Source organism: Delphinus delphis, chromosome 11, assembly GCF_949987515.2.
Source record: "Delphinus delphis chromosome 11, mDelDel1.2, whole genome shotgun sequence".
Classification (NCBI taxonomy): domain Eukaryota; kingdom Metazoa; phylum Chordata; class Mammalia; order Artiodactyla; family Delphinidae; genus Delphinus; species Delphinus delphis.
The window spans coordinates 10,304,731-10,319,098 of record NC_082693.1 but is presented as its reverse complement, the minus strand read 5'-3'; the positions used below and the strand labels follow the sequence as shown (position 1 = coordinate 10,319,098).

The 14,368-nt window shown below is 45.4% G+C and overlaps 1 protein-coding gene across 1 annotated transcript; it reads right to left on the bottom strand.

The window, feature by feature from the left end:
* Positions 1-9,613: 9,613 nt before the first annotated feature.
* Positions 9,614-13,973, bottom strand: APOLD1 (apolipoprotein L domain containing 1). The gene has a single exon (XM_060026110.1). The coding sequence runs from the start codon at positions 13,459-13,461 to the stop codon at positions 12,721-12,723; it is 741 nt and encodes a 246-aa protein (XP_059882093.1). The 5' UTR covers positions 13,462-13,973; the 3' UTR covers positions 9,614-12,720.
* Between the last annotated feature and the right edge of the window lie 395 nt (positions 13,974-14,368).

The following is a 14,368-nucleotide window of genomic DNA, read 5'->3' as shown; positions in this document are numbered from 1 at the left end:
CAATGCGAGGAAGTGGACACTGACATCGGCACAGGTGTCCAGCTCAAGTGGGCAGCAGTGGCAAAGGTTCTGGTGTCCAGAGCGTCTGTGGGACATGCGGTCTGAGGTATCCTAGCTTAGTGACAGTGGCGGTGGAGTTTCTGCTGGAGCAGTGATCTCCAGCTTGGGGCATTGTTTCCGGCTGCGTTGCCCCCAAACCTGACTTTCACCTTCTTGGAGATTCTTCCTCGTTATGCTTTAATGCATTAGCAAGTAATATATAATGTCTAAACAGAAATGAATAAATTCCTTTTCTGCTTAACTAGTTGGAGGAGCTTCTGCTCTTTGAAGCTAAGAACCCTAACTAGCCAACCTTCTGAGGGAAAAGAACTATGCTTCCCCGATGATACATCCTTAAAACACATTCACCACACTGTCCCTCTGTAAGTGGCCCTTCATGCTTCCTGGCAAGCTGAGTGCATTTCCTCAGCCCACCCTCTCCTAAACGACCTGTCAACCATCCCGTGTTCCTCCCCCATTGTCACTCTCATCCCATGACCTCACTTCCTATTTCAAGGGAAAATGAAGAAAACCTCGCGTTTTCCACTACAAGTTCCCACACCCATCTAATCACCTGCCCACCTTCCCTCTCGTTCGGCATGCGGGATCTTAGTATCTTAGTTCCCCGACCAGGTATCAGAACCCAGGCATCCTGCAGAGGAAGCTCGGAGTCTTAACTGCTGGACCGCCAGGAAGTCCCGGGTGTGCTTTCAATGCTCCTACCAAACGAAGGCCACGCCTCCACCTGTGCTCTGGGGCTAAATCCCACCCCCACTTACTCCTTCCAGGACGTTCCTCTCAAGTCTCCCTTTTCCCTCCCTCACTATCAATTCTTCCCTCTCCACTGGATCATCCCATAGCATACACATGTGCTATTATTTCTCCTCATCTTGAAAAACATTTCTCATGACCCCACATCCCCCTCCAACTAAGGCCCACTTCTCTGTTCCCCTTGACAGCAAAACTCTTCAAGAGAGGGGTCCACCTGTGCTGCCTCCAATTCTTGTCCCTCAAAACCACTTTCGCCTCTGTTTTCCCACTTGGCAGGTCAGGAGTGACCTCCATGCTGCTAAACCCAATGGCCAATTCTCATCCTTCATTTGACTTGACCCTTCAGCAGCATTTGGCGCTGTCCTCCATGAAAAATCCTTTTCACTTGGCTTCCAAGATACCAGAGACACCTGATTTGTCTCCTGCCTTGCCGGCTACTCCTTCTCAGTCTTCCCAGTTAGCCCCCTTCATCTCCACTGGCTCCTCACTCAACGGTAGAGGGCCAGCTGGGGCTCGAACCTAGTCTCTCTATTCTCTAGTTCCACTTATTCCCATAGTGGTCACATCCACTCTCATCGCTTGAAATGCCTCCTGTTTGCTAAGAATCCTCAAGTTTATATCTCCCCCTACCTCCTTCCTTGAACTGCAGACTCATATATTCAACTGTCTCATCATCTTTCCTCCTGGATACATCAGGTAGCTCAAACCTGACGTCTCTAAAACTGAACTCCTGATTCCACTTCTCCATGACTCGCATCTCCCTGTCCTCTCCATGGTAGGTAATAGCAGTGTCACCCTTCTAAATGACTCAGGCCCAAACTCCTCTCTCTCTCTCCCCTCCCACATCCAATCCGTCAACAAGTCCTGTTGGTCCACCTTCATCATGTATCTGGAATCTGACTACTCTTCTCCACTCCCAGCCACCAACAGCTCTCACCTGGATTACTGTAATAGCCTCCTAACTAGTCTGCTTGCCTCCTAACTAGTCCACTTGCCTCCTATCTAGTCTGCTAACCAACCTCCTAACTAGTTCGCTTGCCACTATTCAGACTCCCTCAACTGCGAATTCTCAACATAGCAGCAAAGGCGTTTTTTTAAAACGTAAGTCTGATCAGATCACTACTCTGCCCAAAACTTTCCAAAGATTTCCCATCTCAGAGTCAAAGTCAAAGTCCTTACAGCTGTCCGTAAAGCCCTACATGTTCCAGCCGACATCCCTCTGAACTCATTCCCTCACTGTACTTCCCCTCCCCTACTCCACTCTCACTGTTCCTTAAACACATCAGGCATGCATCTGCCTCAGACTCTTTGTCCTTTCTGTTCCCTTCACCTGGCATGCTCTGTCCTCAGATACCCCCTTGGCTCTCTCCCCCACCAACTTCAGGTCTTCACTCAAGTGTCACCTTGTCATCAAGGTCTTGCAAACCATCCCCTCCCCATACTCTCTCTCTCTCTCCCTGTTTTGTTTTTCTTCATGGCACTTATCGCCAATGGTAAGCAGAATAATGACCCCAAAGACGCACACGTCCCAATCCCTAGGATCTGTGAACATTTTATGTTACATGGCAAAGGGGAATTAGGTTACAGATGGCATAAAGGTCACTAATCAGCTGACCTTAAAATAGGGAGATAAGCTTGGATTGTCCAGGTGGCCCCAATGTAATCAAAGGGCCCTGAAAGTGGAAGAAAAGGCAGAAGTTCAGAGTGGCACAGTGGGGAAGCACTCAATCATCATTGCAGGCTTTGAAGAGGGTGGAAGAGGGTCATAAGCTGAGGAAAGCAGCAGCCTGTAGACGGTGGAAAAGGCAAGAAAACAGATCCTCCCTGAGATCCTCCAGATAGGATCATAGCCCTGTCAACTACCTTATGTTAGCTCAGTGAGACCCACATCAGACTTCTGTCTGTAAGAAAATTAGTTTGTGTTATTTTAAGCCACTAAGTTTGCAATAACTTGTTACAGCAGCAATCGCAAACAAATACACACCACCTTGCAAACCAGACGTTAATTTCTTTATGTCTGTGTTCCGTCATCACTAGAATCAAAGTCCACGACAGTCAAGACATTTGACAGTTTTTGTTCACTACTCTATGCTCAGTGCCTAGAAATAGACCAAGCAAATAGTAGGCACTCAATAACTATTTTGTTGAATGATTATCCGAGTGTCTGCAGGTGTGTAGTGTATGTGGGAGGGGTTGAGGAAGGAGAGATGAAGCAGCCATTGTGATGTGGAAAGGCCATATCCTTGTGTGTAAAAGATGTCATGAACTAAACTGAGCTTCTGGAGACAGCTTATTACCCTGAGCCAAGCTTGGTCATTCCTGCTGAGGACAGAAGCCCGACAGCTTTCCTTGTGTAAGGCAGTGGTATGGGGACAAGGTCCACTCTGATGGTGGTACACAAAGGAAAAACCTCACTTAGCAGCTCCTGCACACTGGTGTCCCCCTCTCCCGTTCTGAGAGGTGAATGTGGATTAGCAACTTCAAGACAGAGCTTACAGAACTGGTCACATTGGAGAGGAGGCACATAGAATCCCAGGTCACTTGAAGTCTTCTCTTCTTTGGATAACACGCCTTTAAAAGGAGGCCTCTCTGGGGAGGAAAGCTTTCAGGGGTCAGGAAGTTCATTGTCAGCTCCATAGATTTATGATTCAGCTACAAAATAGTGCTGACCTAGATCTGGGCGTGCATTTTCTTTTTATGCCAACTGCACAGGTTTAAGAGCCTGTGGAGGTGAGACATCAATTTCAACCACCTTTCCTCTCTGATCCTGTTTCTCACCATCGAAGGTCCTGCAAACAGTTTGTTTTGTTGGCATGTGGTGGTCTGATTCTTCCCTCCAGGTCACTCAAAACCAGGATACCTGCAGCTTCATGGAGGATATTCCCCTAGGGATGGCCCAACCCTGCCTATCCCAACTGCTTGCCCTCTGCTTTCCACCTTCATCCCCCTCCTAAGGCTCCTCCCCCCTTGGACCTGTTCTTCCAGACTCGGCCCTTTTTGCAAAGTCCATAAAGTACTTTATTGTTTTTTCCATTAAAACCACGGGATTGGGACTTCCCTGGTGGTCCGTGGGTAAGACTCTGCACTCCCAATGCAGGGGGCCCGGGTTCGATCCCTTGTCGGGGAACTAGGTCCCACGTGCATGCCCCAACTAAGAGTTTACACACCGCAACTAAGAAGTCTGCATGCCACAACTAAGACCTGGAGCAACCTAAATAAATAAATAAATGAAATGAAATGAAAAGAACTCCACAGGATTAAGTTTGTCTTAGCCCTTCTCAGCATCACCCATCTTAATCCACGGTTAAAATATAACAAACACCGCAGGAACCCTCTCTGGGGTGTGTATTCAAATTCAGAGTCAAGTTTTAGGTAAGGTGATGTTCCATTAGATTGTAATATGAGGAGATCCATGATTTATGTCCATGAATCAGGATTGGAGTATAGCATGAATTTGAGCGGAAAGAACCTGGAATCGGGAAAACCAGTTTGAAGGTTGTTGGAAGCATTAGGAGTAAAAGCCTACATGGGTTAGGGTAGCAGTAGAATGGATCAGAAAGCACTAGAGAGACATTTAAGGGGAAGGATACACCTTGGCAAAGGTATATCAGAGAAATAAGGGAGGGAAAGACTGGGAGATAAGAATGAGATTTCAAGGTAGGCAGCTGGGATACCGATGTTGCCTTTTTTTTTTTTTTTTTTGCGGTACGCGGGCCTCTCCCTCTTGTGGCCTCTCCCGTTGCGGAGCACAGGCTCCAGATGCGCAGGCTCAGCGGCTGTGGCTCACGGGCCCGGCCGCTCCGCGGCATGTGGGATCTTCCCGGACTGGGGCACGAACCCGTGTCCTCTGCATCGGCATGCGGACCCCCAACCACTGCGCCACCAGGGAAGCCCTGATGTTGCCTTTGACAGAAGTAGAAGGGTTGTGAGACTGCGCGTTTTGCAGAGGAGAAGGAGGATGTGTTTAGCTTTAGATGTGCTGAGAAGCGATGCCCGTATACCCATTTGGATGAACAGTGCTTGTTCATTGGTTCATTCAGTCGACAAATGCTTATGCAGCATCTCCTGGTGCACAAGCTGGAGAGACACTGTGCGGAGGCTTAATGATATCTGAGATATTGTTTCTGTCCTAAAGAGCCTTCGAGTAGGCACAAATATCTCTAATAAAAGGTACCATGTGACAAGTCTGTTTGAGACAGAAACAGATTGCTCTTAGATATCCAGATAGGTACAAGACCACATCTGGCTGAAATCAAAGTATAGCACTCCAATGAGGAGAACAGGGTAGGAGGAAGCAGCTTGGACTGTCTTTTTCATACATGCTCCCTGCACCTGCTTTACTCAGTCAGGGATCTTCACCTTTGTTTTTATCTCATCTAATACCTAACAAATTCAAACTGACACAAGAGAATCCTTTAGCACTGCTTTCATTCATACCAACATTCAACCTAGGACTAGTGAAACACTGGATGTGAAAGACTCAGACTACATGATGGAAGTGGGAGAGTAGCAGGCTGGTATGAAGTTTAGGAATAGAAGAGAAAGAAAACAATTAAAGAAGCTAAACAGAGAGAAAAATAAGAAAGGCGTTACAGAATTCAAGATAGAAGGGTCTTCTAAGAACTGGGTAGTCAACAATGTCAAAACTGCAGAAAAGTTAGAAAGAATGAAAGTCCTATTTATTGACCATCTGCACATGTTTTTCTCTTTTTATATTGTCTGTTAATGTCTTTGTTTGTTATTCTTTTGGGGTACACAATTTTAGAGAAGACTGAATCCTTTCATAATATATAAATAAATGTGAAACAAATGAAAGATAAAATCACTTTTTATACTATTTCACCTTTTTACAATGTCACCTAAAATATTCAATATACTCTAAAATTCTACTTAGGGGAAGAAAGTATTAAACATAAATTAAATTGTAGTTTTAAAGGTTAGTAATTTTTTTTCATATAGCTACATCAATCTTAACATATCTGCTTCAGATTTTCCAAGACTTCATGCCCAATCCTGCTCCAGTGATTTTTTTTTTTTCTGGCCATGCCACACGGCTTATAGGATCTTAGTTCCCTGAGCAGGGTTCGAACCCAGGCCCCTGGCAGTGGAAGCACGGAGTCCTAACCACGTGACTGCCAGGGAATTCCCTCCAGTGATAATTAGATGATGGTAGAGTGTGAATTGCCAGAGGTGCTCAAACATCTAAGAAAGGTCCTTTGAGTAACAGAGAAATCAACAGAAATGCTTTCCTTGAGGTCTTGAAAATTAATAACTTGTTGATGGTTGAAAAAAAAGAAAGAAAGAAAGTCCAACAATTAATAGTGTTCGCCATGCAAAAGCTCAGCGAGCAATGTCAAAAACAAATCATCCAGAGACAAAGCATTATTATTTTGAATAATTTTATGATTATTAGAGTCTTATTCCTATTCACACCTGTCTACTCACCCACAAGTGTCCAGCAGATTTAGTTCATAGCTACCATACTGAAATTGAATACACACCCCTAACAGGAAGAAAACTGACAAGCAGTTTCAGTGGTAGTTTCGATGGAATGACCCCAAGAAGTTTCATTTTCAGAGGTTTTTATGCAAGATCTGGAAAGACCTGTTGAACCAGTAATTCCTTTATTCATGTCTGTGTGGGCTTTTTCATACCTTCATCCCAACACATCAACAGTTGGCAAAACTCTCTTATTAATCACATCCTTCCGTTTCACGTGTTTTGTTCACAAGAATGTTGCCATGTCTGGGACGTCTGGGGCAGCATTACAAAATACCTATGCACAAGTTTTTACAATCCAAACTGAAGTTTCATCATTCTCAAATTGCACCTATATTGCTGTTTGCACATCCTAGCCATTTGCCAAACTGCATTCTAATTTCTTATCAATTAACCTACTGGTATCAGAGTATATCCTACCTGAATGACTAGATTGTTGGGGCCATAAGATCTAGAACCCTGTCTGCATTGCTCACAAATGACAGTAGGTGATGCAAGGTGAGTACTCAATAAATGTTTTCTGGATGAATGAATCTGTCAGCCTTGTTATTAATGTTGTCACTCTTGTGGGCCATTATTTTACATTAGGAATATACTTGGTCTCAGAAGAACTAAGGGCATAACTCTGGAGTCAGCCTACCAGGATTCAAATCCTGGGGCAGCTCTTGCTAGCTGTACAACCTTTCAGTTCTTTACCTTCTTTATCTAATAATATGCGGTAATTACAGTGTCTACCTCATAAGATGTTTGTGTGATAACACATGTCAAATTGTACTTAGAACAATACCTAGTAAGTTTTCCATAAATGTTAACTATCATTATCATCTTTAAATATCCACATTTATTTTCTAACTTTATTATCTAAATGTCATTTTATTTAAGCATTTAGAAAAGTATTGTTCTGTAATGAAATTTTGACAGTGCAGTTTTTTGTTTGTTTGGTTTTTTTGCGGTACTGTTGTGGCCTCTGCCGCTGCGGAGCACAGGCTCCGGACGCGCAGACCCAGAGGCCATGGCTCACGGGCCCAGCCGCTCCGTGGCATGTGGGATCCTCGCCGACCGGGGCACGACCCCGTGTCCCCCGCATCAGCAGGCGGACTCTCAACCACTGCGTCACCAGGGAAGCCCCGACAGTGCAGTTTTTTAAATTTTAATTTTATTGGAGGATAGTTGATTTACAATGTTGTGTAAGTTTCAAGTGTACAGCATAGTGATTCAGTTATACATATATTCATTCTTTTTTAGATTCTTTTCTCATATAGGTTATCCCAGAATATTGAGTAGAGTTCCCTGTGCGACACAGTAGGTCCTCGTTGGTTATCTATCTTATATATATAGTGTGTGTGTGTTCATGCCAATCTCCTGATTCATCCCTCCCCCACCACCCATGTTTCCCCTTTGGTAACCATAAGTTTGTTTTTGATATCTGTAAGTCTGTTTCTGTTTTGTAAATAAGTTCAGTGCAGTTTGAATAACAAGATCAGTTTTAATAAATGTCCCCATGTCATCCAGGGAAACTGGCACAAGAAATTTGGAGCCTAAAAGAAAGATTTTAGCTATCACTGCCCTTCCCCAACTCCCTTTACACAAAAAGCTTCTCCCAATTACAACTGTTTTATTAATTTAGCAACTGGATGCGCACAAATGCTGGAACAAGTCCTGCTGTGGCTGCCCTGTGCTCTTGAGAGTCAGAGGCCTTGGCCATGACTCATTGCTAAAGTTCTGGGGCAAATCAGGTTGCAGACCTGCCGGCACTCCCATCCCTGGGGTTACACTGGAAATACAGAATGGGATTAAACATCATTCTCTGCAGGCATAGCTTCGTATGGACAAGCTTTTTCTGTACAGGCAAGACCACGTTGGAGGGGCTTCTCTCCACAGCCCAGTGCTAATGCCAGTCAGAACTGGGGGATGCTGAGGGTCCCTAAGGTTCATTCCTGCCCCTTAGGGGTCTCGCTTCAACAGCACAATTTCCCCTCTTCTAACAACTCTCTGGTTGCTAAGGGATTATTTCCAGATCTTAGGGCTCACTCTTTGTCCTAGTCCAGACCACAGCAGGGTTTACTTTCCTCTTATGAGTTTGCCAGGAGCAAAAAGTAACAATTTTCCAACCTCCTGTCAACTCAACAAGGAGAGATTTATTGCAATTAACTAAAAGGTTACTTCTTATGACAGGAATACCATATGCTTTAGCAAAGATATGGTCCCAGCTTGTGGCTGGCCTTTGCAAACAGCCAGGATCCTGCCAGCACAGCCTTTTTTTTTTCTTTTTTCGGTTGCACAGTCATTAACAGTGCAACATCCAGGGATGTTTCCAAGATGCGGACTCAGGCTGGCACTCAGATGACGAGATTACCTCCAGGTTACCTTCAGCAGAAGTTCTCAACTCACTGCAGCAACCACTGTAGGCTCTTTGTTTGGACTGCTGGCCCCTCGACCCAATGTCCATCCTACTTTTTATCCTTACAAACAGAATCCTAGGTATTTTGGGAACAGCTAGTTCTTAGCTAAAAGTACTACATTTCCCAGCTTGCTTTGCACGGTTAAGATCAGTGACTTGCCAGGTGAAGTCCCGTGGAGACTCCTGGGAAAGTTTTGCCTTCCTAATATAGATGCTGGCCCTTGCCTTCCCTCTCTGCCTCGATCTCTAGTGTTTGGGTTTTGTGAAGCCTAATTTGGCTGACTCTGGGATTCTTTTCAATTACTTCTCAGGTTGTAATTATGTTCAAAGGTTTGAAACTGCTGGAAGTCTGATTTCTAGATAATGAGAGAATTCCTATACATGAGTCGATAACTCTTTAAAAATTGATCTAGAGCTTCCCTGGTGGCGCAGTGGTTGAGAGTCCGCCTGCCGATGCAGAGGACGCGGGTTCGTGCCCCGGTCCGGGAAGATCCCACATGCCGCAGAGCGGCTGGGCCCATGAGCCATGGCCGCTGAGCCTGCGCGTCCGGAGCCTGTGCTCGGCAACGGGAGAGGCCACGACAGTGAGAGGCCCGCGTACCGAAAAAAAAAAAAAAGAAGTTGGGAATTCCCTGGCGGTCCAGGGGTTAGGACTCGGTGCTTTCACTGCCGGGCCCAGGTTTGATCGCTGGTTGGGGAAATAAGATCTCACAAGCCAGCATGGCACGGCCAAAAAAAAAAAGAAGAAGAAGATGTTTGAGGACTGGGCAATTTATTTCAATAAAGGGAAGGACTGCTTTTGCTACAATGGGAAAAAAAATGTGGAATTCAAAATTTGCTGCATTTAATGGTATCCCCATTTATCTCTGCACAATGTCTTTCTCTCAACATCTCCATTCCTTCTACTTTCTTTTCACGCCAAGGCTTTGAGTGAGAAATATATCAAGTTGACAAATTGTTTGACATATCTGATCTACAGTGCCTTCTACACCACTCTTCTCTCTCTTTTTTCTCCCAGTAAATACTTTTGACTTTGACATTTACCACATTGGAAATAACAGGTGCCTGAGGACAAATGCATCAAAGTGATTAGAATCAGAACTGTCTGCTAAGGATTATCTTTTTAATAGAGTAGAATGTAGCTTTATTGAACCCTTGAAATGCAGAACCGAATGAATCTCCTTTATTGTGGAAGAAAACAATCCACAGGATTGCAAACCCCAGAAACCAACAGAAGCACTTAAACCTTCAATAGGAACATATTTATTTTTCGAACTCGGGTAGTTTTCTGAAGTACACTTGTAATCTAAATACCCCTTTCTCTTCTTCCCTTTACAGCATACCATTTCGATCTGTTTGATAGAACGAAGGCCTTAAGGAAAAGCCTTATTCACATTCCCACAAAAGAAATAAAGAAAATGCTTGTCTCTAGGATCCATTTAACTGAACTTGACTTAAATCCTGGTAGAGGCTTCCATCTTTATAACAGACACATAAGAGGATAGATGCTCTTTCATTATCAACAAATTCCTCTTAATATGGTTAAGCAGTTCATTAAATTATTCAAATGCATTTACTGAGCTCCTATAACGTGCAAAGTATTGCTCCAAAGTAGACACCCTGCCTTAGATGTACAGTGGGTGACTGAAATTATAACTTCGAGAGTTTAAGACTTTGATACACGCAAAATACCCTAATAATATGAAATGGTTGCTGTTGCTGCCGCTGAGGCTGGGGCTTCCAAAAATGCCCAGTTTATTTCTAGGGAACAGCTCAGGCACTGGAAGAATATAATTTAAACTTAAGCATTAATAAAAGATGAGGTTAGGCAGTGATTGTACCTTTATAACATAACACAACCCTGTGAAGTACATTCTGGTCATCTAAAATGCTAGCATCTGTGCAAGGCAATCTAGGAAATGACACCAGTTTAAAAAAAAAGACAACTAGTACCAACTTCAGAATAAACCAGGATACAGATCCATTGCCATTTATAGGAAAAATAAAAATATAGAAACATCAACCCCTCTCCCCAGCACTGAAATTACACTTCCTCAGGCACCCTGCCATCATTGGGAAGCATGGGGGTCAACTGGGTAAATTTAAAGCGTATTAGATAATTAAATAACACAGCCAAGTTTTATTGTGCGTGTGGCCCCAAAGACTTTTCAACAATACATTTGTAGGAATGGAAATTGAAGAAATTGGAAGTATTTTCTAAGAGACAGTTTACAGATTTCTTACAGCTCCCAAAGTGAAAATAGAACACATCACCATCATAACACAAGCTAATTTGTCTATGGCTCATAAAACCCAACTTCACAGGACATCAGGCTTCCAAGTGCTTCCTTCATATGCCTCTAATTGGTTTTTCTCCCCCCTGAACGAAATAGGGAAGGCTTTTCAGGTCAAGTGTTATCTGCTGGCAAAGTCTTGTACCTTCAGGATAGATACGCTTGCATCATCTGTATATTGACAAGTCAAGCCTCCGTTTGTAAGCTTAAATTCAGCTCCTGGTCTCTCTATTCAGAACTTCCCACATTTACTTAAAAGGTTCATTTAAAACACTGGGGGAAAAAATTCCCCTCTGAAGGAGAGAGACTTATTCAAGGAAAGCAATGCTATTTTCAGCTCATGGCCCACCTTAGAAAGGCAGACTCAACTTCATCTCCCGAAAAGAACCTCAGTAGTCTCCCATTCAGCAACTGGCTATTCCTATTATTTTCTAATGTTGTGGTTAAATAAAATTAAAGGTTAATAATAAACAGTAATTAAATAAGAAACTTAAAATAAATAATTAAAAAATGGTCTGGAGGTTTTCAGAGAAGGTAATAAAGGTCAATTTCCATTAAATTCACATTCCTTTCTGTACCAGTTTTTACAACGAGTGGGCAACACTGCCCTCTAAGGGCTGATTCTGTTACATCCCTTAGTTCACCTGGCAGGAAATTGCCCCGGGAAGCATTGACACAGCCGTCCCCACGCACCTTCTTTCTTTTACCTCTGGGACACTGTCCTTGACCTTTTGTGAATGACTCTGAAGACCACGGAGCCCAGAGAGGCTATAGACTTCGTGAAAGCTCATCAGAGGATCAGAAACCAACATCCCTTGCAGCGGTTTTCAAACCTTATCCGGCATCAAATCACCCCAAGAGCTTGTTTCAACACAGGTTGCTGCGCCCCACCTCCAGAATTTCTGACTCCTTAAGTCTAGAGCTGAGGCCAAGAATTTGCCTTTCTAGCAAGTCCCCAGGTGATGCTGCCAGCCCAGGGGGCCACACTATGTGACCCAGACGCCGTGCTTGGCACTTTATCTCACTTAATACCTCCCAACAGGGTGAGGTTTTAGCATCCATTTTACAGACCAGTAAGCCAAGTCTTAGACAGTAAACCCAGGACTAACTCAAAAGCCATTGCTCCCTTCTCTGCGCTATGATGTCAGTAAACGAAGCTGTTAGTCATTTCCTCTTCCTTGGCCTCAGTTTCTTCTGCAAGGGGGCGGGACTTAGGTGACCATTTAGTTGGTTTCCCCTCTCAGAGTACCTTGGAGGTCTGGATATGAAGACACCCAGGAAGCTCCACTCCATCTGCAGGCTGGATCTATGAGTGGGCACGCTGAGAGGGGAGGGGACACGTGTTAGCGGGAGGTGCCTCTCTTGGGTTCTGAACCCTCCCACACAGTTCCGAGAGGGTCTGATGTGCTCTGGATTCTGGATTTCTTTGTACTCAGAAACTCTGGCAGAGAGGTTTTAAAGCTAGTGTCTCCTCTTAGAGGTTTTTTGAGGACTTCAAAGCCTAGTGGGGCTTGGAGAAGACCCAAAGGGTGGCAATGTCTGCACCCCTATCCAGCCTCGGCTCAAACCACTGTTCTCAAACTGTTGAAGAACAGTTTTTCTCATCCTTTGCATTCAGCTCCCAACCCAACTTGGTGTTTTCCTGAGGGAGCTACAAATCTGGGGCATCCCATGGGGATGGTTTCTGGCCTCGGTCATTAGGGGGAAAAGATATTCTCAGAAAAACAGCCCAGCGGACTGGTTAGCAGAGATCTTGAGGTCGTGGCCACGGCTGCTTTTCGTGTAGAGCTGGACTCTGGACTCCAGTTGCTCGCTGAGCTTGTCCAGAGCCCCGGTGCAGGACTCCAGGCTCTCGGCCAGTTTCTGGATCTTGGCCTTCAGCACGGCCTGGCTAATCCTGGTGGCACCCTCGGCCCGCCTGGGGATGAGGAAACCGCGGGAGCCAAAGAAGACGATGAAGTAGACCGAGTTGTACAGCGCGATGGAGGCGTTCCTCCCGCTCTGCAGCAGCTGGAGGTCCCCGCGGCCCTGCCCGCGAAGGAAGAAGTCGAGGCAGCTCAGGATCTCGCGCATCTGGTCCTGGCAGGTGGCCGCGATCTCCTGCACCCGCCGCAGCTCCCGGGAGTTGCAGAAGATCAGGGAGAGGTCGGACGTGATGGTGACGGCCCCTCCGGCGGTGGCCACCCCCAGCCCCACGGCCGACGCCAGCAGAGAGGCCCCCAGGGTGACGGGGCTGAGCGAGAGTCCCACGATGGCTGCGACCGCGCCCGCTGCGCTCAGCGAGCTGCCCGCCACGTTGGCCGCCAGGGAACGCCGGCGGAGGCGCTCGAGGCGCCGGGCCACCTCGCGCAGGCGCAGCAGCTGCCCGTGCAGCATGCCGCGGCGGTCCAGCAACAGGCCCTGGAAGCGGCGCAGCGCATCCGCGCCCTGCAGCTCCCGGGCCTCCGGCCCCTCCATGCCCTGCGGGGACACGACACGCGATTAGCCCGGAGTCAAGCACAACAGCTGCTTCCACCTAAGGGGAAACGGGTCATTTTCCAGTGAGTCATGTGTCAAGTTCTGAAAGACCCGTTCTATAATCTGGGACAAGTCCTCCAGTTCTCAGGACCTTAAATCCGAGTAAGCCAATAGGAACAATGCTCTTGTCCGCTTTTTCTCCCAGGGTACGCCAAGGATGGATTTTCTTATCTGTTAAATAAGGGAGTGGTGGTATTAGAAGTCCACTGCAATATTGAGGCCTCTTCTCTGAAAGGTGACACTTTGCAAGCCTTACGTTGGTACCCCTTTACAAGGCCCTTTCCTTACATGAAGACTGGGATCCTAAGAGTTTTGCAATACTCTTATTGCAAAAGGGTTGTTGTCTTCTTTTTCTCTCTGATGAGTGAAAAACACAAGTCACCAAAAACTCAAAAATCACACCGTCTATCAAGTGTAAGGAAACTAATCTTTCTAAGTTAGATGCTCACCTGAAGCAACTCTTCTGCTTGTTTTTTTCCCCTGTCTCTTATCTTAGAAGCAAGACTAAGATGTGGCTTGTGCCACTTCTTCTAATTAGAGCTCATCGGGTCTTCAGAAATTTCATTCTTTGATGTGTACTTAATTAAAAATAAATTACATTAGATTAACACCACTATGTCCCTTTATTATGAAAGCTTCCTTTAAAAGTGAGGAACGATTTTAAAAGTGGCCAAAAATTTTTTAACAACTCACTGAGGGCTACCTGTACCAAGTTGAAATGAAGCCAATTGAAGATGACTGACAGAGAGAACTGTACATCCTGGGTAAAAGTACATCCTTCCTAGTTGCCAAAAATCCCTCCCTTCACATCCACTGTACTCCTTACTATCAGGAACTTCTTGGAAGA

Coding starts and splice junctions, on each gene's coding strand:
- APOLD1 (XM_060026110.1), bottom strand. CDS start 13,461: ATGGAGGGGCCGGAGGCCCGGGAGCTGCAGGGCGCGGATGCGCTGCGC.